Source organism: Lacerta agilis, chromosome 11, assembly GCF_009819535.1.
Source record: "Lacerta agilis isolate rLacAgi1 chromosome 11, rLacAgi1.pri, whole genome shotgun sequence".
Classification (NCBI taxonomy): Eukaryota; Metazoa; Chordata; class Lepidosauria; order Squamata; family Lacertidae; genus Lacerta; species Lacerta agilis.
The window spans coordinates 55,515,506-55,542,295 of NC_046322.1; the positions used below are offsets into that span (position 1 = coordinate 55,515,506).

Genomic DNA, 26,790 nt, shown 5'->3' on the forward strand with positions numbered 1-26,790 from the left:
TAACAGGTTTATAATTCTACAATTCTTCAACATGGCTTACAAACATGTTTAAGTAAATATATTTATACTCTCAGCAAGGGCTTGCTTAGAGTGGAGCAGCAACGAATCCTCAGTGCAGGTTACAACATTAAAAGACAACATTAAAAACAACTTAAAACATAACATTGGGGCTGTTCTAGTTCTTCCTACAAATTGGCTTTAACAGAACGTAAGAGGACAATTGGGTTCCCTTGCTCATGTTAGTGCAGCTCTCATTTAGTTTTTCTTTAAAACACATCAAACATCACGGAGCTTATCAGATTATGCAGCCCATAGAAGGTACCAACCCCCACATCGTGTTTCTTCACACCACCTACACACTGGACAAGCAGTAGCTTTGAAGATACGATGAACAATGTCAGTACATGAAGAACTCACTATGTGAAGGCTCAGCCTGTTCCTTTGGATAGAAGTTGGCAACACCTCTTACTGAACACACTCCTGAACTTGTCAGTGATGGACATCTACAGCATGAGTAACACTTTTAAAAAGTGAAGCTGGAGGACAATGACAGATAACAAGCTGCCACTGCTGTAAGATACAAGCAGATAGATACCCTTTTCTTGAAGTTACAGGTAGGTAGCCGTGTTGGTCTGCCATAGTCGAAACAAAATAAAAAGTTCTTTCCAGTAGCACCTTTAGAGACCAAGAGAGTTTGTTCTTGGTATGAGCTTTCGTGTGCATGCACACTTCTTCAGATACACTGAAACAGTAGTCACCAGATCCTTAAATATAGTGAGGGAGTGGGGAGGGGTATTACTCAGAAGGGTGGTGGGAATGGGTGATCAGCTGATAGGTGTGGAAAACCTGTTGATGACTCTTAAGGGCTGCAATAAGTCTTGCAGGGACTTTTCTTGAAGGTTAACTGAATAGAACAGGCTTACTGAACAGGAAAAGAAATAAGGTAGGGTGGGGAGCGTCAGCCCAGGGGACTGCGTTCAGGGCCCTCTATCCAGCCTGCAGGACTCTGGCCTTGCCAGGCCCAGCCCAGTCCTTAATCTGTGCCCTGAGACAGCTGCTGTCTGGCTGGAGTGCCCTTTGAGCTATGATAACGCCTCTTGCTTGTCCTCAGTGGAGCACAGAGAGGGACGTGTTTCTGCAGAAACCCGCCTTGCGTTGCTCCGTCCGGCTGGGAGTGCATTCCATCACCAGTTCCTCCCTATAAAAGGTGGGAGACCGGCATGCGCTGAGGCTGCGAAAGGCAAATGGCTGTCCGAGCTCCACGTGCAGAGTAAAAAGCAGCGCCACCGTCACGTGAGCGGCAAAGAGACCGTGTGCGCGCACGCGCGAGCACCTCCTTACGGTGTCGTATCAAGCGCTCGCCTAACAATGCCAGCCTGGGCCTTTCGTGACAGCTGCGCTTGCGCAGTAAGCGCGGGCTTTCCGATGTGCGCACGCGCACCGTGCTTCTCTTCGCTTCTCTCTTTCCCCCTCCCCTCCCCTCCCCCCGCACCATTTCTTTTTTACACATGCGCAACACGATCCCGAGTTCCAGCTCCTCAGTTGCCGGCCAAGTCGGTTCCTCTTTTCTAGTAACTTCCCCGATTCCTGACGTCATCAGCAGGCGCCGCGGCTGAGCCGGGCTGTTTCCGTTGAACTCTCTGAGAGTGCGAGAGCTTTGGCGGCGTCGGGGAGCGAGAGAGAGAGAGAGAAAAAGGCCGCGAAGCGGTAGGAGAAGAGAGGGGAGGGTCTGCCTTTCCCAGCGTTCCCTGCGCGGCTGGGCTAACGAGTCCAGGAGGCCCCTCCGCCGCCCGTCCTCCCTCTCCCCTCCCCCCCCCGTGCGTGCGCCATGTCTGAGAGCAGCGAGAGCCCTCCTGGGCCGCAGAGCCCCGACGAGACCCCCGGCCCGGCCGCCTCGGCCTCGGAGCCGCGGATCATCAAAGTCACCGTCAAAACCCCCAAGGAGAAGGAGGAGTTCGCCGTCCCAGAGACCAGCAGCATCCGGCAGGTGAGGCCGGGGACGGGGGGGGGAGGGGAGGGGCGTGGCCGGTACCACCGCGCGAGTGGGCGGGAGGGGGGAAATGCGCGCGTGCGTGTGTGTGTGTGGGGGGGGGAACCGGCGTCTCCTTTATTTCCACGCCCGCCCCGGGAGAGGCGAAGACGGGAACCGGCCGGCGCCCCTGCGTAGTTGCTTCGCGGGCGGAGCTCTTGCCTCACCGAAGGCCTCGCAAAGGGGTCGGAGTGACTCGGCTGCAAAGGGAGCGCGTCTCTCTCGTCGTTCTTCCAGGTGCGTTTCCTCTAACGACGACACCGGCGAAAGAGGCGGAGAGATGGCTCGCAGCCCGGTTCTGGACGACGTGTCCGTTTGCAAGCGAGGCCCGTGCGGTTCGGAGAGGCTGACTCCCCAAGCAGGCGCGCGTAGGATTGAACCGGTCGAGGAAGTCGGGGCAGGCAGAGAGAGCCTGGCGTAGCGTCGAGGGGAAGCCCCAGAGATGCGGTGGCTTTGTCTAGGAGGGCAACACAAAGGAGCGAGACAGATCTGCTAGGCGGGAAGGCGGGCAAGCGACCAGCCGATTTTAAAGTGTAAAACGGGAACCTCGGGAAAAAAATATTGACTCTACAAACATAGAAGATTCTCTTTGGTGTAACACTGCTATAGGACACAAAAGTACAAGCTGCGCCTAGGAGGTTAAATGGTAGAGTAGAGGATCTTGTGTCTGTATATGGCTTCTATGCTGTTCCCCACAAGGTGGTACTTTCTGACAGATTTTAAGTGGTCCTCTGTATCTTATCATTAGTTGATACTTAAACTAGCACTATAGTATGTTTTTCTGATTGTATACAGTATTCTATGTATATGTATTACTGAAAAATCAGAGTGTCATTATATGGTAGCTGTGGAGTCATCTGCACGACTACTTCAGTGTTTCTTCTCAGCCTTTAATGTCTTGGACAAGTCATATTAACTAGGGCTGGTCATTTGGTAACAAAAGGCTACTGTAAAATTTTAAGATTCTAATCATAGTAGCTCAAAGACAAACTTCAGAGACTAGAAGATATATGCTAGCAAGATCTACATTGTGTGGATGAGTAGTGAATCCTTTGATCATACAAATGATGAGACTCCTAATCACATTGTCATTTGAATGTGCTAAGGACATTGTATAGTATGTATGTGAAATCTTAATCTTTTACAGGTGTGAGATGACTTTCTCAAACTGACACTTGATAGTAAATTGGCTACCTTTGTCTGGGGTTCTGCCACCTTGGGTTACTGTCTAGCTCATAGAGCAAGAATATGCAGTTGGGATGACACTAATTTACTACTACCCAAACAACAATAACAGTTACACCAGTCAGTTCTGGTCATTTCATTCAGTTTATTAAAACACTGCAGTTTTGTTGCTTCTAGGAATAGGCCACTTAATATTTCAAAACAATGCAAGTACCTCTCTTCTCTCTGGAGTTGGAATTTTTAAATTTTTAGTAACTGCAGTATAGGGTGATTTTATGTACTCACTTGGTAGTAAATAAAGTCTTGCAAATCTTTAAAAATAGATTGTGGATTTCAGTTTTCTTCCATTGCTATTAACACTGGACTCCTTGTAATAGGTATAAAGTGGTAAACTTTGTTTGATTCCTTGATGTAGAAGGAATTTATGAACTATTGTCCACAAATGGTAATGACTTGCATTTATAAATTACTTAAGTTTCCCTATTTAAAATATGCAGGATGTATATCTCGGTTATGGCTATTTTAATTAAGCTAAAACTAGTTCTACCTGAAAAACTAAGGCTTGTTATCACAAGTACGTTGTCCAGTTTAATAAACTCTTTACTGTTACTTTATTTCTTGCAAGCACTTGCAAGACCTGAATTAATGATACTGGAAGCCAATTTGCATTCGACTTTTCCTCTGAATTCTGGCGTATAACCCAGTTTTTGTGTATTCTTGAGTATCGCTTCCTTCATTCTCCCCATTGTAAGTAAGAACATATTAAGGTACCTTGTACAAAGTCAGATAATTTGTCCATCTAGTTCAATATTGTCAACGCTGCCTAGCAGTGACTCTCTAGGATATGAAACGGGACTTTTGGAGCCCTGCCTTGGCATGCAAGGGATTGAACCTGGAACCTTCTGCATGCAAAGCAGTTGCTGTATTACTGAGCCAGAATCCTTCCAGCCACAATGCACAACTGCTGCAGTTGTTTATGGGATATGCGCAGGCGAGCGAGGGAGAATGTGGGGCATCAGCAGGAAAAAGAACATAAATATGAAATCTAGATCAGAATACTTGTGGAAAACCATGAGAAAGTTCAGCTTTGGGACATTTCTTTGAATGAAATCTTGAGAAATACTTGAAAGCCGTAATCCTGTTATTCCAGGTTTTCAGTTGCTGTACACCTTGGGGTACTGTTCCGATCTCAGCTATCTTTTAAATTATGGTGGCTGCTGCACTAGCACAGGAGTGGAGCCTGAAGTACTTTGATTTAAACAATTTCTGTGTAATCAGGATCCTTAGTTCATGTATAATTGGAGATGCATTGATACATTTTGCCTATAATTTCAGCGCCCTTTCATATTACCATGACTAGCTCGAGAAAGGTTATGTTGATTTATCTAAAAGCAGTTCTTTAAAATGTGTCTTACTCAGTTTATGCAGAAAGGGTGATGTCACCAATCAATAGATTACCGGTAGATAGTTACTTTGATGAAATTTGCTAGTGTATTTTGGAGATGAGCTTGTGTTCTGCCTTTGAACCAAAAACACCAGTATTCAGGGTGCCTGGTTAGCCTGTACAAGGAACAACAATTTTGTACACTACCAAGGCATGCACAACTGCCAACACAGGCACCGCTTTCTGCCCTGGAAGGGTGCAGAACAGGCTTACGTGAGACCACTGACATGCACAAACAGAGAGCTGCCTGTACTATTGTTAGCTTCCATTCAGAGAATCCAAACTGTGTAGTCACTATACAGTCCTTTCCACAGAAATTGAAGCATTCTTTGCTTAACCTGTGAAGACGGGTATAAGTTACTGGAAAATTGATGGTCATGAGGTCTGTCTGGTTGCAAAATCACGAGCCCATAGGAATCCACAAATAAAGCATGGTGTAATTGGCAACAGTGTAGCATGGTCAGCGTTTTCCTTGCTTCCACAGTATGGTGCAATGCATTGCATGTTGATGTGGGTGGACCTTTGCTGTTTGCTGTAGTATAGGTAGGACTCCTAATAAAGCCATACTCCCCTTCAGAAAAAATATAATTTATGTTCCTGGACCAATAGAATTGTGTGCTGTGATAGTGGTAAGGCTAGGGCCGAAGTTAGATTCCATTTTCTTCAAGCAAATCCTATTTTTTATTGGCGGGATTGTGTGCTTATACTCATTTCAGTGGAAAAGGACAATCATGATTTCCTCGAGTTGTAACTTTTCACATCCGGCTAAGCAAAATTATAGTAAAGAACAAGTGATTTCAGTCTCCATTGGATGATTCAAAGCTTAAAACTTTGTTTGGACAAAGACTGGTATGCTTGGGTTGCAGTAGTAGGTGTCATAGGCAACATTGCAATAATCCTAATCTACTAATTGTAATTCTAACCAGTAGACATGCTGTCTGAATGTAATATAGGGCAACTGCAACCAGAAAAATCCTCTGGTGCTTTAGAGAGTGATCTAATTAAGCATGTTTGATTTATTTTATATTTAGCAAATAAAAGTATCTTGTGTTCATTTTTTTTTTGGTCTCAGTACCACTGTACTTTTCCAGGACAGTTTCTACATGTTATTAAATGTTTCTACATTCTTGTTTTATTGTTTGCTGACTCATTCCAACAATATTTACTTCTGTTTATTTTTTAATTTTGTATACTGTACTGCTGTTTAGCTGCAGATCTCAGAGCAGTTCACAACATAGCTTCCCTTCTCAGTGGCTTCATTATGATGATGCCAAATACTAGGTTTTTTCCTAGTTCAGCATTGTTATGACTCAGTAATCAGATGCACTACCAAGAGAGAGAGAGAGAGAAGATTTTATGCAAGTATTTTCATCTTCTCCAGCTCAAGAAAAGAAATTATATAATGCTCAGGAATTTGTGCCTTCACTGAAAGTGAAATTAAAATGAATCTCCATTTTACTTTCACTTTCACTAGCAGTCTGAGGCTAAATAAGACTGGTTTGATTTAACCTGCATAGCCAGTGAGGTGAATTCAGTTAATTACTTGATTTACTTAAGGATGATAAAATTTGTCTTTAAATATGTTAAGGGAGATAGGACAGCAGTAAATAAATAAAAACAATAATAAATAGTAAAAAATGTAGGATAATTAAAAACCAGAACAATACATAATCATTCATGGCGAAGTATTCTAAAATTATACATTTATTGTTTCAGTGTTCTTTCAAATATAAATCAGTGACATATATGTATTATCTGACATTAAAGTTTTGAAGCTGTCAGCCTTGCCTAATGTTATTCTTGCATTTGGCATCCATTCATTTTTGCTAACGAATTTATGGACCAGTTTCCACACCAGACCACTGGGTCTGAAGTTGGGCTGGATAGCCTTGGATGTGCTTGATCCAAAGCCCCTCTGTTCTCCCAAGAAGGCCCAAAATTGGACCTGTTAACTATGCCAACCTTGAAGTAGCATGCATAATTTCCCCCTCCTCCCAAATTGGTTTTGTTAGGCAGTGGGGGTTAAAAAAAAGGGGGGGGGGGACACACTGGGAAGTATCCCACTAAGTCATACCCAGAGTAGACCCATTGGAATTAATGGACCAAATTTAGTGATGTCCATTAATTTCAATAGGTTGTATCCAGCACAGTTCTGCTGGCGCAAGCAGTTTTAGCTGTGCAACTCAACTTCCTTTTCCTGTCCTCTCCCCATGCACTTCTTAAATATGTTCTGGAGAACAACAGCAGCAATTCCTCCAACTGTCTGAAGCAGTTTTAGGGGAGGGGAAGTCCAACAAGTGCCATATCATATTAAAGCCTATGAAATTCTAAAGAGATTGGTACTTTTAGTTTTGAAATATCTAAAATCTGGACTGAGCTTTTAAGGTTTTTGTGTAGTCCAGCAAGGCCAAAATTGTCATTTTCTGAAATTTTTAACCCTCATAACTCAAAAACTGGATGAGATAAAAAATTAAAAATAGAGACCTGGGACCTTCTCTTATACTACTTTTAGGAAACTGAAACCAATATAAAATGGTGAGGTAGAAGTTCCTGGATCACTTGACATGGAAAAGCCCCCAGTCACTGCAAAGTTTGCTCAGTCTCTAACCTCCCTTCCAAATCTGAAGGAGAATTAAATGAATAAGTGATTTTCTGGAATCTGAATTCTACAGTTGATAACATATTTGTGGTGATCTACTGGAGTAATCGTGTTTCTCTACATTCCCATTGATACGTATAAACCATTTCTTAAGTATTTAGCAGCAATAACTTATAGCTAATGTGGTGTTGTATTTAAATATATATATAGAAAATGTAAGTAAAAGTACTCCACACTCAGGGTGAAATCCAGTGTAGGCTATTTCTCCATCAGTACAATAATTTCTGCTTGAACAGTTAGAATTTTCTCCTCCCCAAACACCCTCCTCCAATCTCTTCTAAGATTTCCCTCAACCCTGGATTAATGTTGGTTGTGTTATCTCCTTAACGTATGTGTGCATACTTACATACTCTGATACATTTGTAATGCTTAGAAGAAGTGTATTAAGTTAATTCTGCGAATGAAATTATGCACTCTTTTCCAGTTCAAGGAAGAAATTTCGAAGCGTTTTAAAGCCCACACTGACCAACTTGTGTTGATATTTGCTGGAAAAATTTTAAAAGATCAAGATACATTGACCCAGCATGGGATCCATGATGGGCTTACCGTTCACCTTGTCATCAAAACACAAAACAGGTAGGCTGGGGGGGGGGTATTATCTCCTGTTCAGTTATTCGTGGTTACTTCCATCTGTGACAGTCTTGGTCAAGTTGAATTGCTTCAGAATTGTGTTTAATTTAAACCAGTAGAACAAAACAAAGCCAGTAAAAGGTTTGGTTGCTGCTAATGGCAAAGGTATCTTTATGTATCTTATATCTGTGTGTGCTTCCTGTGTGGTCTGAACTCTTGGCAGTTTGTGTAAAATTTCCGGTGCTGCTGATGAGGTCCAGCATTTGGCTCTCCTCCCTGCAGAAGTCATGCTTTCTCACCACTCATGTCCCATTGTAGAACTGAAGGGGTCAATCAGTCTCTCTCTCTCTCTCTGACAAGTTGTTTGTTACTTTTGCTCAAGGAGTGAAAGTGTGATGAAGGATAGGCAGATTCCAGAGAAACTGGGCAAAATACAACAGTTGCACAAGCAGACAACTTTGGATAAGCGTTCAGAATCCGTCAGCCAGGTGCAAAATGTGCTAATAATAATAATAATAATAATAATAATAATAATAATAATAATAATAATAATTTATTTGTACCCCGCCCATCTGCCTGGGTCTCCCCAGCCACTCTGGGCGGCTTCCATCAAATATTAAAATACATTTAAAATATCACAGTCTAAAAACTTCCCTAAACAGGGCTGCCTTCAGGTATTTTCTGAATGTCAGGTAGTTGTTTATACCCTTGGCTTCTGATGGGAGGGCATTCCACAGGGCGGGCGCCACTACCGAGAAGGCCCTCTGCCTGGTTCCCTGTAGTTTTGCTTCTCGCAGTGAGGGAACCGACAGAAGGCACTCGGTGCTGGATCTCAGTGTCCGGGCTGAATGATGGGGGTGGAGACGCTCCTTCAGGTATACAGGACTGAGGCCGTTTAGGGCTTTAAAGGTCAGCACCAACACTTTGAATTGTGCTCGGAAATGTACTGGGAGCCAATGTAGATCTCTCAGGACCGGTGTTATTTGGTCCCGGCAGCCACTCCCAGTCACCCATCTAGCTGCCGCGTTCTGGATTAATTGCAGTTTCCGGGTCACCTTCAAAGGTAGCCCCACATAGAGCGCATTGCAGTAGTCCAAGCGGGAGATAACCAGAGCATGTACCACTCTGGCGAGACAGTCTGCGGGCAGGTAGGGTCTCAGCCTGCGTACCAGATGGAGCTGGTAGACAGCTGCCCTGGACACAGAATTAACCTGTGCCTCCATGGACAGCTGTGAGTCCAAATTGACTCCCAGGCTGTGCCCCTGGTCCTTCAGGGGCACAGTTACCCCATTCAGGACCAGGGAGTCCCCCCCCCACTCGCCCTCTATCCCCCCAAAACAGTACTTCTGTCTTGTCAGAATTCAACCTCAATCTGTTAGCCGCCATCCATCTTCCAACCGCCTCCAGGACCTTCACCGCCTTCACTGGTTCTGATTTGAAAGAGAGGTGGAGCTGGGTATCATCCGCATACTGATGAACACCCAGCCCAAACCCCCTGATGATCTCTCCCAGCGGCTTCATATAGATATTAAAAAGATATTATTGGTCACTTGCAACCAAGTGAAGATACCTGGGCATTGGATGGTACCTGCATCACCACCTGGAGGTGCATGCCTGGCGATCCTTGGATTTTAACTATTTTCACACACTGGCAACACATCCTGTAGAATTCTATTCGTTATATTTTATCTGCACAATCAATGAATTTTAAGAACCGTCTGGCCCCAAAGTGGCAATTAGGCATTCCATTTTGGCAACTGTAACCCTGGATTAAGGAGATATATAAACTAGGCAGTTTATATATCTGAGTTTCTAACACTGCTTTGTATATAGCCCTTTGAGTGTCTTCACTGCAGAGGATGTGGATCAGATATCCATGCCTGAGCCATCTTTTTAGAGTATGTGTAAAAAATAGCCAAGTTTGTCAATAAGTGCAAGAACGTATTCTCTAAGTTTTTGCACTTACTAACCAATTTTAATAAGCTACCATGTCCAGGTGGTATCATAATCTGCTTGAGCTCACACTGACAAAACTTGACCTGCAAGTTTCCCCTGAAATTTGCTTCTGTAACACATTACTGGAAAATAGCCAATGAAACACTGGCCTTTAAAAGCAGATCAGGAAAGCAACAGTCCAGTTAGCTTTGTATCAGCACTGAGTAAATTGGTGGAAATAATTATTAAAGGTTCATTTTTAGACACAAAGAAGAACAAGATGTGCTAAGGAAGAATCAGCATAGTTTGTCCAGAGGGAAATCCTTGCTCAGCATGCATTTGGAGCACTTTGAAAGTGTCAGCAAACTTGTAGTTAAGGGTGATCCTGCAGACATTATTTATTTGGCTTTCCAGAAGATGTAATGATGGCCACTGGAATAGATGGCTTTAAAAGAGATGTATAGCTATTGGCAATTGTTAGTAATGATGCCTATATGAAACCTCTGGATTTGCTGAAGAGAGCTGGTGGGAAAGAACTGTTGCTTTTCTTTATTGTGGACCACCTAGAAGCATCTGGTTAACTATTGTGGGAAAACAGGATGCTAGAGAGACCCTTTGGACTGGTCCAGCAGAGTTCTTATGATCACGAATGGCCAGGATTTCAGCAACATTAAGAGCTACTTTCCACATTTCCCCCCAACACAAGCACTTAATATTGTGTTGGAAAGATTGTGCACCTTGGAAGGGATTAAGACAACAGGTATGCCACTTGTAGTGACATCCTGTTACCATCATCTGCATCATTAGGAGATGTGCTTGTAATACCGGTAAATGGCACAAAATCACTATATGCATCATTTGTACTTTCCCCCAATACAGTTGGTCATATTTATGTAGGAAAAAAATACAGTGGTGCCCTGCTAGATGAATGCCTCGCTAGACGAAAAACTCGCTAGACAAAGGCATTCGTCTAGCGGAAGCCCGTCTCGCAAGACGAATTTTTTTTCGTCTAGCGAAAACTGCGGCTTGCATTGCCGCTTCGCTAGACGAAAAACCCGCTAGACGAAAATACTCGCAGAACGAATTATTTCCGTCTAGCGGGGCACCACTGTAATTCATAAAGGCTGGTGTCACACAAGTGGAAGCCCACTTGCACAACAATGTTTACTCTTCCTTTCTCCAGCCCCCGCCCCTTCACAGAAATTGAGTCTGCTTGTGGACACAATTGGGCAAGACTCTTTCCTCTTCTCACATGGTGGAGGAGGAGAGGGAAGGGGAACATACAAACCCAAAGCTGGCTGTGGTTCATTCACTATCATTTCAAACATAGCTAGAGTCATCTGAACTAGGCCTTTAAAACCCACACAAGGATTCGCCATTCTCTTGTTGGCATCCATCCGTCTCAAGAGACAGTGGACGAGTCAAACCATCGGAGAGTTACAGCACTTGCTTTGGTTCTTCAGACACAAGTTTTTCTCTGTCCTTCCTACCAACGCTTAATGGTCACACAACTCAGCCTTGTAATTAAATAACACATACTTCCTTTGATATGTAAAATACTGCTTATTTTGCATTCATTAGGCTGATTGAAAGCCAATTTTATGCGATTGCATCCAATAAGCCTGGTAAATATTTAGAACTGGAGTGTCAGACAAATACAGTTCTGTGAGTCATCTCCACTCACAATAATATATTTGACTACCAGGAAGCATTCGTGTTCAAAAGATTACTGGTCCAAGAGCAGCATCAAGACAGATTGACTGGCTTCTAAATTCATGAATCTAGGGAAGAACTGCAAGCAACCCAAGCTGTTTCATGTTGGACATGAGTTAGCTGAGAAAAAATGTCTCTGCTGTTTCAAAAAGTAGATCTGGGCTTTGAGGAATTTTCATTTTCCACATGGAAAGAATCAGGAGCCTGGGATATATTCCATTCTGTGTTTACTGCCTTTTAAAAGCTTTGCTGTGTGTGTATGAGAAATGAGCCCCAGGAGCAAGAATCCTTCTGGAGTATTTTTCTTAGCAGGCTGACTAGACAGCAATCCTTTCCTGCTGTTGCATCATGTCACAGCAATTCCAACAATTGTAATACTCATTAATTAAGCAATGAGCTGCAGCAAACATTGGATGTACTCAGAGTAGACCCACTGAAATTATTAGATAAGGCTAACTTGGGTCTCTTAATTTTATCAGGTCTACTCTGAGTAGGACACAACAAATTAGTATTATAGCACATAATTTTGCTTGTAAGTTGAATAATGTTTTGATACTGTACCACCACCATTCCCTGCATGTTGAGGAAAGTGGTTAATTGAAGTGCTGGATTCCCTTTGCCAGTGTTGATTTCATAATCATCCTTTAACTTCTCTAGCTAAATTTGAATGGTTGTTTTTTTCCTGCTGTCACCAAACCAGATTGTATCAAAAAGAGAAAGCCAGATAATCCAATAATGAAAAGAGAGTATTGGAACTATTTAGCATGTAACTTTGAGTTTGGTAACAATGACTTTTCAACTAGTTTGTGAAATAGCGCAGATGATTACGTGAATGCAAATACTATTTGTCTTCCAGCCCTGTACCTCTGATAAACATTACAGAGACCTGGCAAGCAGCCTATTCAGTAGGAGCTGATCTAAGCAGGGTGGATTTGATTTAAACCACGATTTAAACCACCAGTCAGTAAGGCTCAGGGCCAATTTAAATCAAAAAAATCTGATTTAAATAAAAAAAATCTGATTACCGGTACTTTTTTTTTTAAATCGGCCCTGAGCCTTACTGACTAGTGATTTAAATCGTGATTTAAATCAGTTTGATTTAAATCAAATCCACCCTGGATCTAAGTTATTAGTGCTCTTGCTTTCAACTTTCTTTTTCTGGCCAGTACAGTCATACCTCGGGTTGCAAACCCGAAAGTATAACACAGCGTGCGGACGCTTCTGCGCATGTTTGCACGGTCCGTGCATGCGCAGAAGTGTCCTGCGCAGTGTGCGCAGAAGCGCGATATTGCGCTTTCGTGCATGCGCAAAAGCGCCGCCCGGGTTGCACACTGTTCGTTGTGCGAACGGCACACCGGAACCAATTGTGTGCGCAACCCGAGGTACCACTGTATATGTTACTTGCATATAAAAGTAGGAGGCTCTTAATACAATAACTACAGACTACAGATGCCTGTTGAACTACATGCAAAATTGATATATTCTCATTGAACCACAGGTTATTAAGAGCTGGTAATGGGTTGGTGCAAAGGTTTTCAACCTTTTTTAGTCCACGGCTCCCTTGACCCCTGTGGGGCTCAGGAGCCCAGTTATGTCTCCCCTTGCCTGCAGACCTGGCAGTCTCACCCTTTTTTGAACACACTCCCTTGTGGAGTGTTCCCTCAGCCACCTCTCCTCTCTCCTCTTCTTGGGAGTCTTCCGGGGAGCCACTGCTGCTGCTGCTCTCTGAGCTGTACCCCTCTGCCCCAAAGAGAGATCCCACCTCATGCTGCCCCACAGGGGCCTGGGAAGAGGTTACCCCCCAGCCTTAGTGGCTCAACAGAGACTGGCCAAAGATGAATGTAAGGCCAGCACCTTACCTTGGGAGGCAGCAGCAGACGCTGCCAGGCCTGCATGGTGGAAATGCTCCCTCCCCTTCAGCACCGGGCACTCAGCTCCCAAGCAGGCCTTGCACACAGCAGGCACAAGAAAGCCTGCCTGCCTGCCTGTCGAGCCTTCCTCTTGTCCATCCAATCCCAACAGCAAGGGCTGGCGGAATGTCTGGCTGGGCTCCCTTGCCCGCTTGCTTGCTTACTCCAAGGCTTCCTCAGCTCCTGGTAACCAGCACCCCCTGGCCAGCCCAGAGGACCATTTGCCTGCTGAGCTTGAGGCCAAGGCTGCTGCAACAAACAGCTGTGCAAGTCTTTGGGAAGCAGAGACACGAGAAGGCATCATAGGAGGGAGGGAAGGAAAGAGGGACAGAGGCCAGTGTTGCCCACAGCACCCCTGACCATCATTCAAGGCACCCCAGGGTGCCATGACACACTGGTTGAAAACCACTTTGTTGGTGTGTCACGTGCTGTACTAGAACAGTAGTCATTAACTTTTTCAGACCGAGGATTTCTCTTCATCAGCACCAGACTGTATACTCTTACATATTGAAATAAAGCTGCTAAGTATATTCCTGTCTGTAGTAGGACCACATGCAAGCAATGGAATCTTCTTCGTGCAATGATCAAAAGTAAACTAGCTGTAGTCTCCTTTGCATGTGGCTACCTTATCCCTGTTTGTTTTGGCCTTCACTTTCATCTTAAGGGAAAACCCTAAACAGCAAACAAAATGGTGGTGGTACTTAACTCGTGTGACTTGCTTTAGGTTGGAATACAACCTACATATTGGTCCTGACCCACCTACTGAAGACCAGCCTACTACTAGAAGACACTTTACCATATCATTTCCTCATATACGTTCAGGAAATAGTATTGAAGTGATCTATTAAAATACAAATGAATAGTTCCGGTTAAATAGTTCATGTTTAACATAACTGTAAAATGAGAGAATTGAATTGCTTCTGAATGTCCATATTCAAGTGCTAGATATTTGTATATTGGCCTTTCCAATAATCTTTTTGTTTTGAATCTCTTAAATTTCCTCATTAGTTGAAGTGTTCTTGTTATATATGTCTTTAGATCACATGACAATTCAGCTCAGCAAACAACTACTGCAGGGAGTACTGCTACCACAACAGCATCCACCAGTAGCTCTACAAATTCAACAAACACCAGCCCTTTTGGTTTGGGTAAGGCTCCATAGTGTTGGAGAGCTTCTTGAATAAGAATGCTGCTTTTCCTAACATAGTTCGGTTGTTTCAATTGTATAAATAACTTTTTCAAACATACAGTGGTGCCCCGCTAGACGAAAATAATTCGTTCTGCGAATTTTTTCGTCTAGCGGTTTTTTCGTCTAGCGAAGCGGCAATGACAGCCGCGCTCCGCTAAACGAAAAAAAAAAAAGACGAAAATTTTTCGTCTTGCGAAGCAGCCCCATTGACTTTTTCGTCTTGCGGGGCAGCTTCCGCTAGACGAATGCCGTTCGTCTAGCGAGTTTTTTGTCTAGCGAGGCATTCGTCTAGCGGGGCACCACTGTATTTATCTTGCTGTAGCTGTATTTTACAAGTAAAGTTTATATTTGTAGGTTTTATAGAAGCTGTTTCTTACTCGTTTTTAGTGAGTAGCCGTGAGACTGAACGTAATCTTTTCTCACCTTTAAATAAGGAGCTGTAGAAAAATCTGCTGGGTGGCTTAAGAGAATGAGAAGATGGGTGTTTTCCAATTGAGCTCTAGCTGGATATGATTATACTGCTGGATTATACTAGATATGTGTGTTCTCTTGAGCGAATAAATGTGTGCAGTCCTAGGAATAAATGGTTCTAGGTTCAGTTGAATGCATTCCTGGAGTCTGCATTGAAATCCAGTGGTATCTATCAATGGATAAAACACTGCAGGTGGAAGAGATTTCCTCTCTTAAGGCCGTCCATACCCATGTGTCCCCAAAAGCTCTTCTGGGGGTGTTTGTTTTTCTTTCTTCTTGTTAAAGTCACAATATATAAACAAAAATAAACAGATTTGGAGTGCACAGGGATTGCAGGAGAGTAGAGAGGAAGGAGAAACCCCATTGTATGAGTGGAGGTCTGATTGTACAACAATGGAGGTGTGCATACAACTGTACATGTTTCCAGCTGTACTTTTCCAGACAGTCAGTGGAATGGCCCTAGGCCAGGGGAGAGCTTGCTACTGTGGTCCTCCTTTCCTTCTGAGCACATTCTCCAGGACATACTGTGAGAACAGGACTAGTGAATATCAGGTTTCAATAAAAGGTGTTAGTTTTTTGAGTTGAAAAGCACTAATTAATAGCACTGACTGGCCCACTGAGTAAAGGAAAACAAATGATAAACACTGCATCGTCTCACAAGTAGAAGGTGGAACTGATTAGCAGTTCAAAATATCAGTGGTAAACTGCTTTTAATACAGCTCAGGGTCAGACTAGCTATTACCAAGTTATTCTAGGCATCAGTATACCAATGCCCCAAATCTGAGTACTAAAATCAGAGAGCAACAGTATAATTTTTGGCAGTTTTGCACAATGCACCTTGATTTACTTCATCCCCAAAGTATGTTCAGTGCTATGTGAAAGAATTGGTGCTATGAGTTCTTAGCATGTAATTAATGTAGGCAGGACAGAACTTTGGTGCGAATGTTTGGCTTCATTCAGTTAGTTTGAGATGTTCTGTTTGATAACGGAGAGAATGTATTGAATGTCCAAGAAAAGATAGAAGTTAAATCATGGATTTTGTGGAGGGGGAGAGAGCTCCACTGGAAGTCTTGTCAATGTTTAACTCTTCAAGAGATACTGACTTACATTCTGAATCAAAAGGATTAGAGCTTGTTTTTAAAACTAACAGAATATGCCCCTTTATATATATTTGTATATTGAGAGAAGATTAATAACAACTCTTTTCTTCATGTAAAATTGATCAAATAAATGTGTTGTATAGAATATAGCAACCCTAGATAAAATGTGGGTAAAAGCAAATTGCTGTCACAATAAAATCGGGTAGGGGGAGAGAATCCTTATTTATTTTTATTACATTTCTATCCTTGTTTCCTTTTGTGAAACTCAAGGCGTGCATGGCGTTTCTGTGCAGTCACAGAAGACCTGCACAGAAACCTAGGCTAGCTTCAGCAAAAATGCTGCACCATGTATATACAGAACAGGCTGCAGGGGGCCTATGCAAAACTTCCCCTCTCCAGAATTAGTTCTGATAAAAAAAACTTCTGGTAGATAACATTTATAGGATGTTATTAAAATATTCAGATACGTAGAATGCAGTAATTGTTAATCAATGTCCTATTCCTTATTTTAATAGATTTATTAGTTAGCCAATACTTCATATTACAAGTTGTCAATCAGTTGAATGTTTCTGTGATGTGAAAAAAACTCACATGGGGATAGAGTATTTTGGGGGTGTTGCTGCTAGAAAATAGTTTCTGTTGTTCTATGATACGAGAAACATTTGCACAAATAGAAACTGATATAGGAATATGTTTAGAAAGTGCATTTTCTTCTTTCTCTCCCCCCCCCACCCCCAAGGTGGTCTTGGAGGACTTGCAAGCCTGAGTAGCCTAGGCCTCAATACATCAAACTTCTCAGAATTACAGAGTCAAATGCAACGACAGCTCATGTCCAATCCAGAGATGATGGTTCAGATTATGGAGAATCCCTTTGTTCAGAGCATGCTTTCAAATCCAGACCTAATGCGACAGTTAATTATGGCTAATCCTCAGATGCAGCAGTTGATACAGCGAAATCCAGAGATCAGCCATATGCTTAATAATCCAGATATAATGAGACAGGTATGTGAATAGTTGATCTATAAAGTAGGTGTTTGCAGTTTGTATACTGATTCATCTCTGCACACTACAGACAAATTCTGTGACATACTATGTTTAACATAATTGCTGAAACATTTACTAAGAGTTTTTTTCTTGTTTTTGCCACTTTCCCAAATTAAAAACTGACTTTCAATTGACTTTTCAAACCATTGGTGCATTTAGCCCAGTAATGTCAACTATGGCTGGCTGTGACTCTCCTAAGCTCTTAGGCAGAGGCCTTTTCCAGGTCTGCCTACCTGAGATCCTTTAATTGGATTTGCCACAGATTGAACCTGGAAACTCATGCAAAGCACGTGCTGTACCATTGAACTAAACGGGTTAAGGCCCAGCACCATTCATCCTGACCATGTTGGATGATCATCCATGAGTTCCTAAACAGTAGTGCCATGAATGTGCACTCCTCCATCTCCCCTGCTAACATTCTTAGCTTCCTTATCAACTTTAAGAGAGAGTTGTCCACGTCAGACATAGTGGAGTACCCTGGCTTAATGCAAGGTAGTGTCTTTGCACTGAAGCCACCATGTGGCAAAAGGAAGGAGTGTAAAGTTGAGGGCCAAACTTGAGGGCACCTATTATACTTTAACTACACTGTATATTCAGCAATCAGAAGAGCCACACAGCCAATTCCATGCATCCAGGGGAGCTTTTGGACTTAGTTTTGCTCAAATACTTTTGAAAGTGACAATTAAAAAAGAAAAGAAAAGCTTAATACCAGCTGGGTTGTAAACATTTCTTTAAAAATAAGTCCATTCCACATTTGCAAGCCTCTGAGCACCCCTAAAGTAGCTCATTGGACCCCACTCTTAGACCTTTAAGAATAGTTGTATTTCTAATGTGAACTATTTTATTTCCCAGACTTTAGAACTTGCTAGAAACCCTGCAATGATGCAAGAAATGATGAGAAACCAGGACCGTGCCTTGAGCAACCTTGAAAGTATACCTGGTGGTTATAATGCTTTGCGACGCATGTATACAGATATTCAGGAGCCAATGCTCAACGCAGCACAAGAGCAGGTGAGGAGGACTGGTGGTCAGGGCCCAAGCTGAATTAAAGTGTTTTACCTCAGGTACAAATAAGGATTTGTCCTTGCTTGGATTTTTTTTTTTTAAAAAAAGCTTTGTTTCATTCAGAGCTGCTGCCCAAAATAGCAACCATGTGTTGAGTGCTCTTCTCGCTTCATGTAATATTTCAATACACTTGACCGTTGCCATTTCCCTGCCAGCCACAGTCAGTGATGTGGACTGGGGATGGGAGAGCATAAGACATGATTTATTTATCTGTTAAATTTATACCCCAGTCTTCCTCTCAAAGGAGTCCAGGGTGACCAACGTATCTATGATAAAACAATAGAGTTAAGAATAAAATCAAGCAGGTAATGAAGCTTCATGACACAGCTAACAGTGTCTAAATGTTATATATGATGGGGGAGAATAATCACAAGGCTGCTGTTTTTTAGCTACAGCCCAATAGTTCTGGTCTAAGGTGAAGAAATGGTTCAGCTTTAAATCTGTTATTTTATTTCCTTGGTGCTTCAGCAGCTTTGGAGTATAACATTCTGCTTTAAAAAAATGATAGTGGTTCACTTAAGTTACATCAGATCATGGGTCAGACTAAAAGTCTCTTGTGTTCCCCAGTAACTGGCACTCACAGGCCTATTCTTCTGACAGTGGCAAGTAACCATCATGGCTAGTAATGATAGCCTTATTTTCCATATACTTGTCTAATCTCCTTTTAAAGCCATCCAAGCTGATGGTCATCACTGTATCTTGTGAGACTGAATTCTGTGTAGCTTAACTGTGCTGTGAATCTCTGGATAGCCAGAGTCTTTCGACTTTCAGCTTTGTTGGATGGCCTTCAATGGAAGTTCTCGAAAATGACTGAAAACGTTGCTGAATGTTTTGCCTTTAGATGCTCTGCTCTTCGGCTGTTTGTTCAGATAGAAGAAAGAGATGGTGTAAGGTGCTCCATCTGGACAACATCTGGGGACTACAGGTTTCCCATCTGTAACTTAAACTGCACCAGGCAAGGAAGTGTCCCAAATTAGTTCTGAAAGGTAGCTCATAGTAGGACTCTAAAACAAGAAGAAAACTCATTAAAGGCCTTACGGTGTGCTGTAGGAACTATAAAATAATGGGAACACAAATCTTGACTATGGCCACTGCAAAATCTGTGCACTGTGGTCTTGAGCAAGCTGTTGGAAACTCTTCTAAGGACCACAGTTCTTTAGCAAGGTGCAAAGCAGTGAAATCATGGTCATGCACCTAAGTGTGTATTTAAGGACTGCACCAAAGCAAGTTCTGTTGAATAAGAATGCTTCTCCTTAATCCTGTTTATCCATAAACACTTTTCTTTTGTAGTTTGGAGGCAACCCGTTTGCTTCATTAGTAAGCAATTCATCAGGTGGAGACAGCCAGCCATCTCGCACAGAAAACCGAGACCCATTGCCAAATCCTTGGGCTCCTCCGTCCACCACACAGAGCTCCCCAAACAATAGCAGCAACAGCGGAGACAGTGGGGGAGGCAGCAGTGTTGGAAGCAGCAGCACTGGAAACACAGGGCAGAGCTCAGCAATGCCGAATTTGGGACCAGGTCTAGGAGGTATGTTCACTACACGGCAGTTATATTGGCTTCCTTGCAAAATGATAGCCCCACCCAAGGGCATGGCCGTTAGCTCTTTTCTCACTTCGGTTTGGACTTCAATTGAGTTAAATGTAACTTTTCAAGGAGTAATGGCTACTGTCCACTACAAAGCAGCCACAATTTGTTATTTCTTTTTGCTGTTGACTTGTGTGCCACTTTGAAGTGCTGTTAACTCACAACTGGTACCGCACCCCTGAATTGCTGAAAGTTGTCTCCTCCTCTTTAAAGCTGGCATGTTCAACACACCCGGAATGCAGAGCTTGTTGCAGCAAATAACAGAAAACCCACAGTTGATGCAGAACATGTTGTCTGCCCCCTACATGAGAAGCATGATGCAGTCATTGAGCCAGAATCCTGATCTTGCAGCCCAGGTAAGTCCTGAAGTGCATAAAGATTTGGATTGCAGTATTGCTGCTGGTACGGTATCCTATCCAAAATATTTTTTCAAGTCTCTCATTTTATCCAAATTTTCATTCTTAAAGGGCTGTAGCCCAGAGGTAGAGAGCATGGTTCAATCTCTCTGGTAAGGATAGGAATGTCCCCTGTCTGCAGCCTTGAAAAGTGGCTGCCAGTGAACTAAGCCAGATTGACCAATGGTCTGATTTGGTATAAAGCGCTTCCTGTTCCAACATACTGATGGGATGTTACTGGATTATTGCTTGTAGCTGGAGGCTATTGCAAAGCTTTTTGCTCCTTGGATAAATTGATGTAGATGAGCTTTGTAAACAATATAAACTTGTACATAGCCAGATCACCACCAGCAACAAAAACTACAGCCACACTGGCTCCCAGATTGTAGACATGATCCTTGTGGATGTTTGCACATCCCACTGCTCAGTCCGTCCTGTTTAAAACCCTATAACATCAACACAGTTGTGCAGATTCTCTGAACTGTCTCCTGACTATCCCGTGACTGACAACTTCTGTTTCATTGCTCCTGACTTCTGGCTGTTCTTGGGACTACTGCTACTAATTGCCTTTTCTAGCAGTTCTAGTCAACTGGTTTTGTTTTGCTTTTTAAATCTATACAGTGGTACCTCGGGTTAAGAACTTAATTTGTTCCGGAGGTCTGTTCTTAACCTGAAACTGTTCTTAACCTGAAGCACCACTTTAGCTAATGGGGCCTCCCGCTGCCGCTGCGCCGCCAGAGCACCATTTCTGTTCTTATCCTGAAGCAAAGTTCTTAACCTGAAGCGTTATTTCTGGGTTAGCGGAGTATGTAACCTGAAGTGTATGTAACCTGAGGTACCACTGTACTGCTTTTCAAAATAACTCCTTACAAAGTAGCTTACAAAACTCGAAAGCAGTATCGCATCTTGCCCTGCTGTGTGTGTGTGTGGGGGGGCTTTTCTTCTGCATTTCAAACTGCATCCTGTAGCTCATTTTTGGTGGTTGGATGTTTGTCTTTCTGAGGAGCCAGCAAAATGTGCTAAGGATCAGGTTGGAGGGAACAAAAGCTGAACCTTGCTGGTACATAACCCTCACCCCACCCTCTGCATCCCTGGCTCCCTTTTTGTTGTTACTCTTTTTCTTTGGCTGTGCTTAATTTTGTAAAATGCTGTCAGACACCCATCATTTTGAAGAGTATGTATGGGAAAGCCTTTATCAGAAACCAGCTTTTCAATATCAGGCATTTGTGAAGTACAGTGGTACCTCTGGTTACGAACGGGATCCGTTCCGGAGCCCCGTTCGTAACCTGAAAGGTCCGCATCCTGAAGTGCCGCGTCCGCGCATGTGCGCGACGTGATCCGGCGCTTTGTGCATGACGTCACTTTGCATGTCTGCACATACGCGAACCACCGAACCCAGAAGTAACCCATTCCGGTACTTGCGGGTTCGGCAGGTTTGTAACCCGTGATGAACACAACACACAGCGTTCGTAACACGAGGTACAACTATACTAGTATCAGAATGCTTCTCAGTATATGCCCAGTGAGCATGTCTCACCGCTGAGTAAATGCAGCTAGTGGCACACATAGCAGAGTGGTAGGAGAGGAAAACAGACTGTTGGCTTGATTTAGGGGCAGTTAGGAGGAGCGAAAAAGGAAAACTGAGGTGACTAGTGGGCTTGGAGACACTATGGAGGAGAGAGAAGTGTGGATGCTCGCTGCAGTGAATTGATGGAAGGGAAGGTTTTTATGTTGACTGAGGCATGTGTCAATATGAGAAGGGTGTGTGTGGCTGCTTGGGGAATTTGAGGGGTGTGCTGGGTGGAGGAATGAGAATAAGCAAGCCTGTAAGGCTGACAATTTCTGGTGGAGTTTTTAATTCTGCAGCTTTTTACAGATAAAATACTCACTTATCCCTACAGATGATGCTGAATAACCCTTTGTTTGCTGGGAATCCTCAGCTTCAAGAGCAAATGAGACAACAAATTCCAACTTTCCTTCAACAAGTAAGCCACCTATTAGGTTCTTATCACAATTCTTTCCTTAAAATGATTCCATTTTTAATCCTAAATGGTTACAAAGGTGTAGAACCATCATGCAACCACCCAAAGCATTTTACTGGTCTCTAGGAGTTCATGCGTTTGCACATATTTCCGTAACCAATTGTTACTAAATGATCATTTTGACATGTCTGCACATGTATGACGCATCACGTGTTTCTCTTAATAGATGCAGAACCCAGATACGTTATCTGCAATGTCAAATCCTAGAGCTATGCAAGCTTTGCTACAGATTCAGCAAGGTTTGCAGACTCTAGCAACAGAAGCGCCAGGACTTATACCTGGGTAAGAGTTGGCAAGATTTTTTATTTTCATAGTCTGACTGTAAGTTTGCACCCATATCATTAATGTACTAAGTTGCTTGCAGTTTAAGAATTTGGCTTCTGAATTAGTAGCTAATTTTTAGTAAGGTATAATTTGAGGTTCTGATTTCATTAAGAATTTGATACTTGGGTGCTTCCTCCATTAGGTCCTTTGGGTGTTCCTTATTTGTGTTACAAATAAAATTCTTGTTTGTGGTAAACTGAAGTACGATTCTTACCTCTTGGGTATAAACAACTTGAATGTGTCTTCTATTTTGTGCAGATTTAATACTGGAATAGCTGGATTAGGAAACTCTGGTTTAGGAAGTGCTGGACTAGGGACCACTGGCATTCCTACTGCAACAGCCGTGCCCACTTCCGTCCCAAATGAAACGACAAGTCCAGCGTCAGGAACTGGTGAAACTGGACACCAGCAGTTTGTTCAGCAGATGTTGCAGGCTCTTGCTGGAGCCAATGCTCAGGTAACAGTAGATGGCTATGTTTTTATTTCTCTCCTATTGTATCACTAAAATAAGCCATCAGCATACAGAGTTTTCAAGTCTGTTCACCGAGACAGCTGCTAGTTTTGTTGATGAAACAATACCTTTTGTTTTTCAAACCACTGTCCTATGTAAAGGGCCCTTTGCTCAAGATTCAGCTTAATCTTTGGGTTCTACAAGTATCCTAGGACCCTGATGACCTCCTTGAAAGATGTGTCCCCATTTCCTGTGAGATGGCTGGACTTTCCTTCTTGCTGATGAAGTCCAAGTAGCATTGTATTCCTTGAACTAAAATATATGGGCACATCTGAAGTCTGGTGCCTAAAAACTCAGCTTCAGGAACTAATTGAAATACTTGATAGTCCCAGTGAAAATATCAGTGTTAATGTCCTCAGAATAGGGGGGAACCTTTGAATCCTTAGAACTTTGAAACCTGTCCATCCTTCAGCAACTGCTTCAATGTTTTTCATTTCAGCCTGTTTAGAAAAATAGTTATTTGCGAAATGACTGGCTGGGGGGAAAAATAACTTTGGCTCCTTCTTTAGTTTTGCATGTTGAGTAGACACGTTTGTACAGAAATAACATCAATTTATCTTTTTATCTTTTTAGCAATTACAAAACCCAGAAGTTAGATTTCAGCAGCAACTGGAGCAGCTCAGTGCAATGGGCTTTTTGAACCGTGAAGCAAACCTACAAGCTCTAATAGCAACAGGAGGTGATATCAATGCAGCCATTGAAAGGCTACTGGGTTCCCAACCATCATAGCAACATTTCTGAAACTTGAAAAATGTAATTTATTTTTGATAACAGCTCTTAAATCTTTAAAATACCAGCTTTATTTCATTCTGACTCTTGGGAATTGTCTTGTTCTAACTAAACCCAGTCTGATGCATTAAGGTGGAGTGCAGTAGTTTTCTTCGAACAGTGGGAATCAATGCTTTTCACTTGGTTGTTGCATGCATCAAACACTTCTTCATTCTGCATTTATTGTGATTTTTTTAAAAATGGAAATTGCTTATACAGTTGGGTGACCAGGTTTTATCTGACCTTCAGCTGTCCAATTTAGTTGCTTCTTAAACATTAGCCTTTGATAGTAATTTATGTAGAATACAAATTAAAGAGGAAACTAATTGAAGCTATGATTTGTGGGTACATATTGCTTATTGTGACTTGGCATGTCTCTCTTGCTAGGAAAATGCTGTAAGATTTATACCACTTGATTTAGCTACTTTCTTGCTCTTTTGTCTCTATAAAAAATGTATAACACGGAAACAATATTTTTCCAAGCAAATCTTCATCTCAAAGCCAGAATAAGTGAAAGACACGAGACACCGCCAATGGAGTAGAATCTTACAGCATCTTTAGCAAGTATCTCTTAGCAGAAGTGCTTTGGCAAATTCTTTTAAAATACTAGGATTGCTGACCTGATCTTTACAACTGTACAGAAACCTGCATTGTAACATTGTCTCAAATATTCACAAGGATTGATTGTAAATTACCTTCATCTTTGTGCGGATTGAAGGGGCACAGCCTTTTGCTCTGAAACTGCTTTTGCCTAAAGCTTTTCGGCTTTCCCCTTGAGATTCTAACTTGCATTATGATTTGTAATTGGACGCATACTTTCACTGACACTGTCATGTGATATTCTAATTACTTTTAACCACCATGTAAAAATACTGTATATCTTTTGGGTTTTTATTGGTAGTTATTTCTCTTGTGCACAGGTAATAAATGAATTAAACTTCTTTGTGAGCAATTATTTCCAGCCATTTTATCCCTAGCTGCAGAAATTCAAGCCACCATATTTAAGGCAGGGACCATGTTTGTTCATCTTGCCCTTAACAGTAACTTGCATTTGGAGTTATCTTCAGTACATGATGATGAAGGTTATTGTCATAAAGCAGGCCTCCCTCACTGGTGTGAGCTCCTAACATTCTGTCAAACATTTTTTTAAACTGTTACTAAGGGCTCCATGTAGACATTTCTGATGTTCTATACCAGCAGATGTGTTCCTGAATCCTTTCCTTTGGAGACCCCTAAAACAGACAGGGAATCTGGTGTTTACTGGAACCCTTCTTGTAAGAATGATAAACATAATGAAGTGGCTCAATTGAGATGTCAAAAATCATGTAAATCATTTCAACCTACATCCCTGCATCTAGGTTCGTTTAATAGAAAAATGTGGAGTAGCATTTTAGGGTTTGCCGGTTATCATACCACAAGAGGGCACTCTTTATTTGAATTTTAGTGAGTCTTGGGTAGTCCAAACATGAAGCAATTGTTGTTATAATAGTAGCTGGGGGGTTTTAAATATTCTAATATCTCAATAAAAAACCCCTACCTTTGCTTCCATGAGGCAGGCTCAAGTGAAGCAAATATTATATCACCTCTAGGATTTTTTATCCCTTCCCAATTTTACTTTGGTGACATGGTGGTTCTACAAATGTGAGAATCTCTATTGCTAGAAGTATTGAGGTCATATATTTCAGTTGTATTAGCTTGTTTTATGTGTGTTTCAAACAGCTGTATGCAGCTGGCTAAAAACATTTATTACATAACTTCATGCATGTAGATTCCCCCCTCCCCCAAAATATAAATTCTTAACCCCAATTGCTGACACAAAAAAAATCTACTGGTTAGATTTTCACACTGGCTGGTATCCATTGTTAGTCACTCAAGAGTAGACCCGCTGGAATCAAGTAAGTTAAACCAATTGTATTTGGTCTACTTGAGTATGACTTATTTGGCTACCCTCATTTCCCCCAAAGCAAATTAAGAAAAGTGTGTGCTCTAGAAATTTTTTTAATGTTCTATTGAAGTTAGTGAGTTATAGGCTGTAGACAGTGGTTAATTTCAGTTGGTAACGGAGCACAATTTCATGTCAAAGAATGTGGCTTGTAGGTTAGAAATTGTGTACCTTATCAGAGTTGCAGCGTTGGAGACTTTTCACACTTTGCCCTTGGAATACTCTAGAATTGTTGGAGGCAAGATAGTTATGGCTTAGAAACTTAAACACTTGCTAAAGAGAAAAAATGCCGAAGTTCCCTTCATAACTGGCTATCAGTACAACTGATGATGGGTGATGTTTTCTAGAGTTAATATCTGTATATTATGAACATCTCTGTTGTTGTGACTTGGTACAGTCAAGATAATACTGTGACACTGACACACTGACACACACACACACACACACACGGAAAACTAAAACTACATCCACATCCTTTGCTTCCCTACTAGAATGACTTTTTAAAAATCTTTCAGCTGCTATTTCCAGTCTTTGTGGAACTCTGCAATCTAACTGGTGGAGGTGGTAAACATGAGTCTGCTGTCACTTTAACTGCAAGTGTTTTGACTTGTGCCACTTATTTTGCACATAACTCTGCTGTTGCTGCAGAACCAGAGACCAAGCACTTCCCCAATTCCACCTGTTCTGCCAGTTTCCCACCACTGCAAGTATGACAATAGTAGTTGTTACCAGCTCAAAGGGTGTGTGGAGAGAGAGAGTCAGAAACAAGCCTTGCCTCATCCGACAAGTGGAACTGTGCTTTCCTCTTCTGTTGTAGTTCCTGGAGTCAATTGAACTTTTCAGGTCAGTCTTAAGTGCTTTCAAAAATCCTCACAACTCCAGCTTGTGTACAAAAGTTAAATACCG

At 42.3% G+C, this 26,790-nt stretch overlaps 1 protein-coding gene across 1 annotated transcript; it reads left to right on the forward strand.

The window, feature by feature from the left end:
* Positions 1 to 1,828: 1,828 nt before the first annotated feature.
* Positions 1,829 to 24,883, forward strand: UBQLN1 (ubiquilin 1). Its single transcript, XM_033163622.1, has 11 exons — positions 1,829 to 1,987; positions 7,742 to 7,893; positions 14,484 to 14,593; positions 16,945 to 17,207; positions 18,102 to 18,260; positions 19,605 to 19,845; positions 20,116 to 20,258; positions 22,199 to 22,282; positions 22,506 to 22,621; positions 22,922 to 23,120; positions 23,748 to 24,883. The coding sequence occupies exons 1-11, from the start codon at positions 1,829 to 1,831 to the stop codon at positions 23,901 to 23,903; spliced, it is 1,782 nt and encodes a 593-aa protein (XP_033019513.1). The 3' UTR covers positions 23,904 to 24,883.
* Positions 24,884 to 26,790: the final 1,907 nt, after the last annotated feature.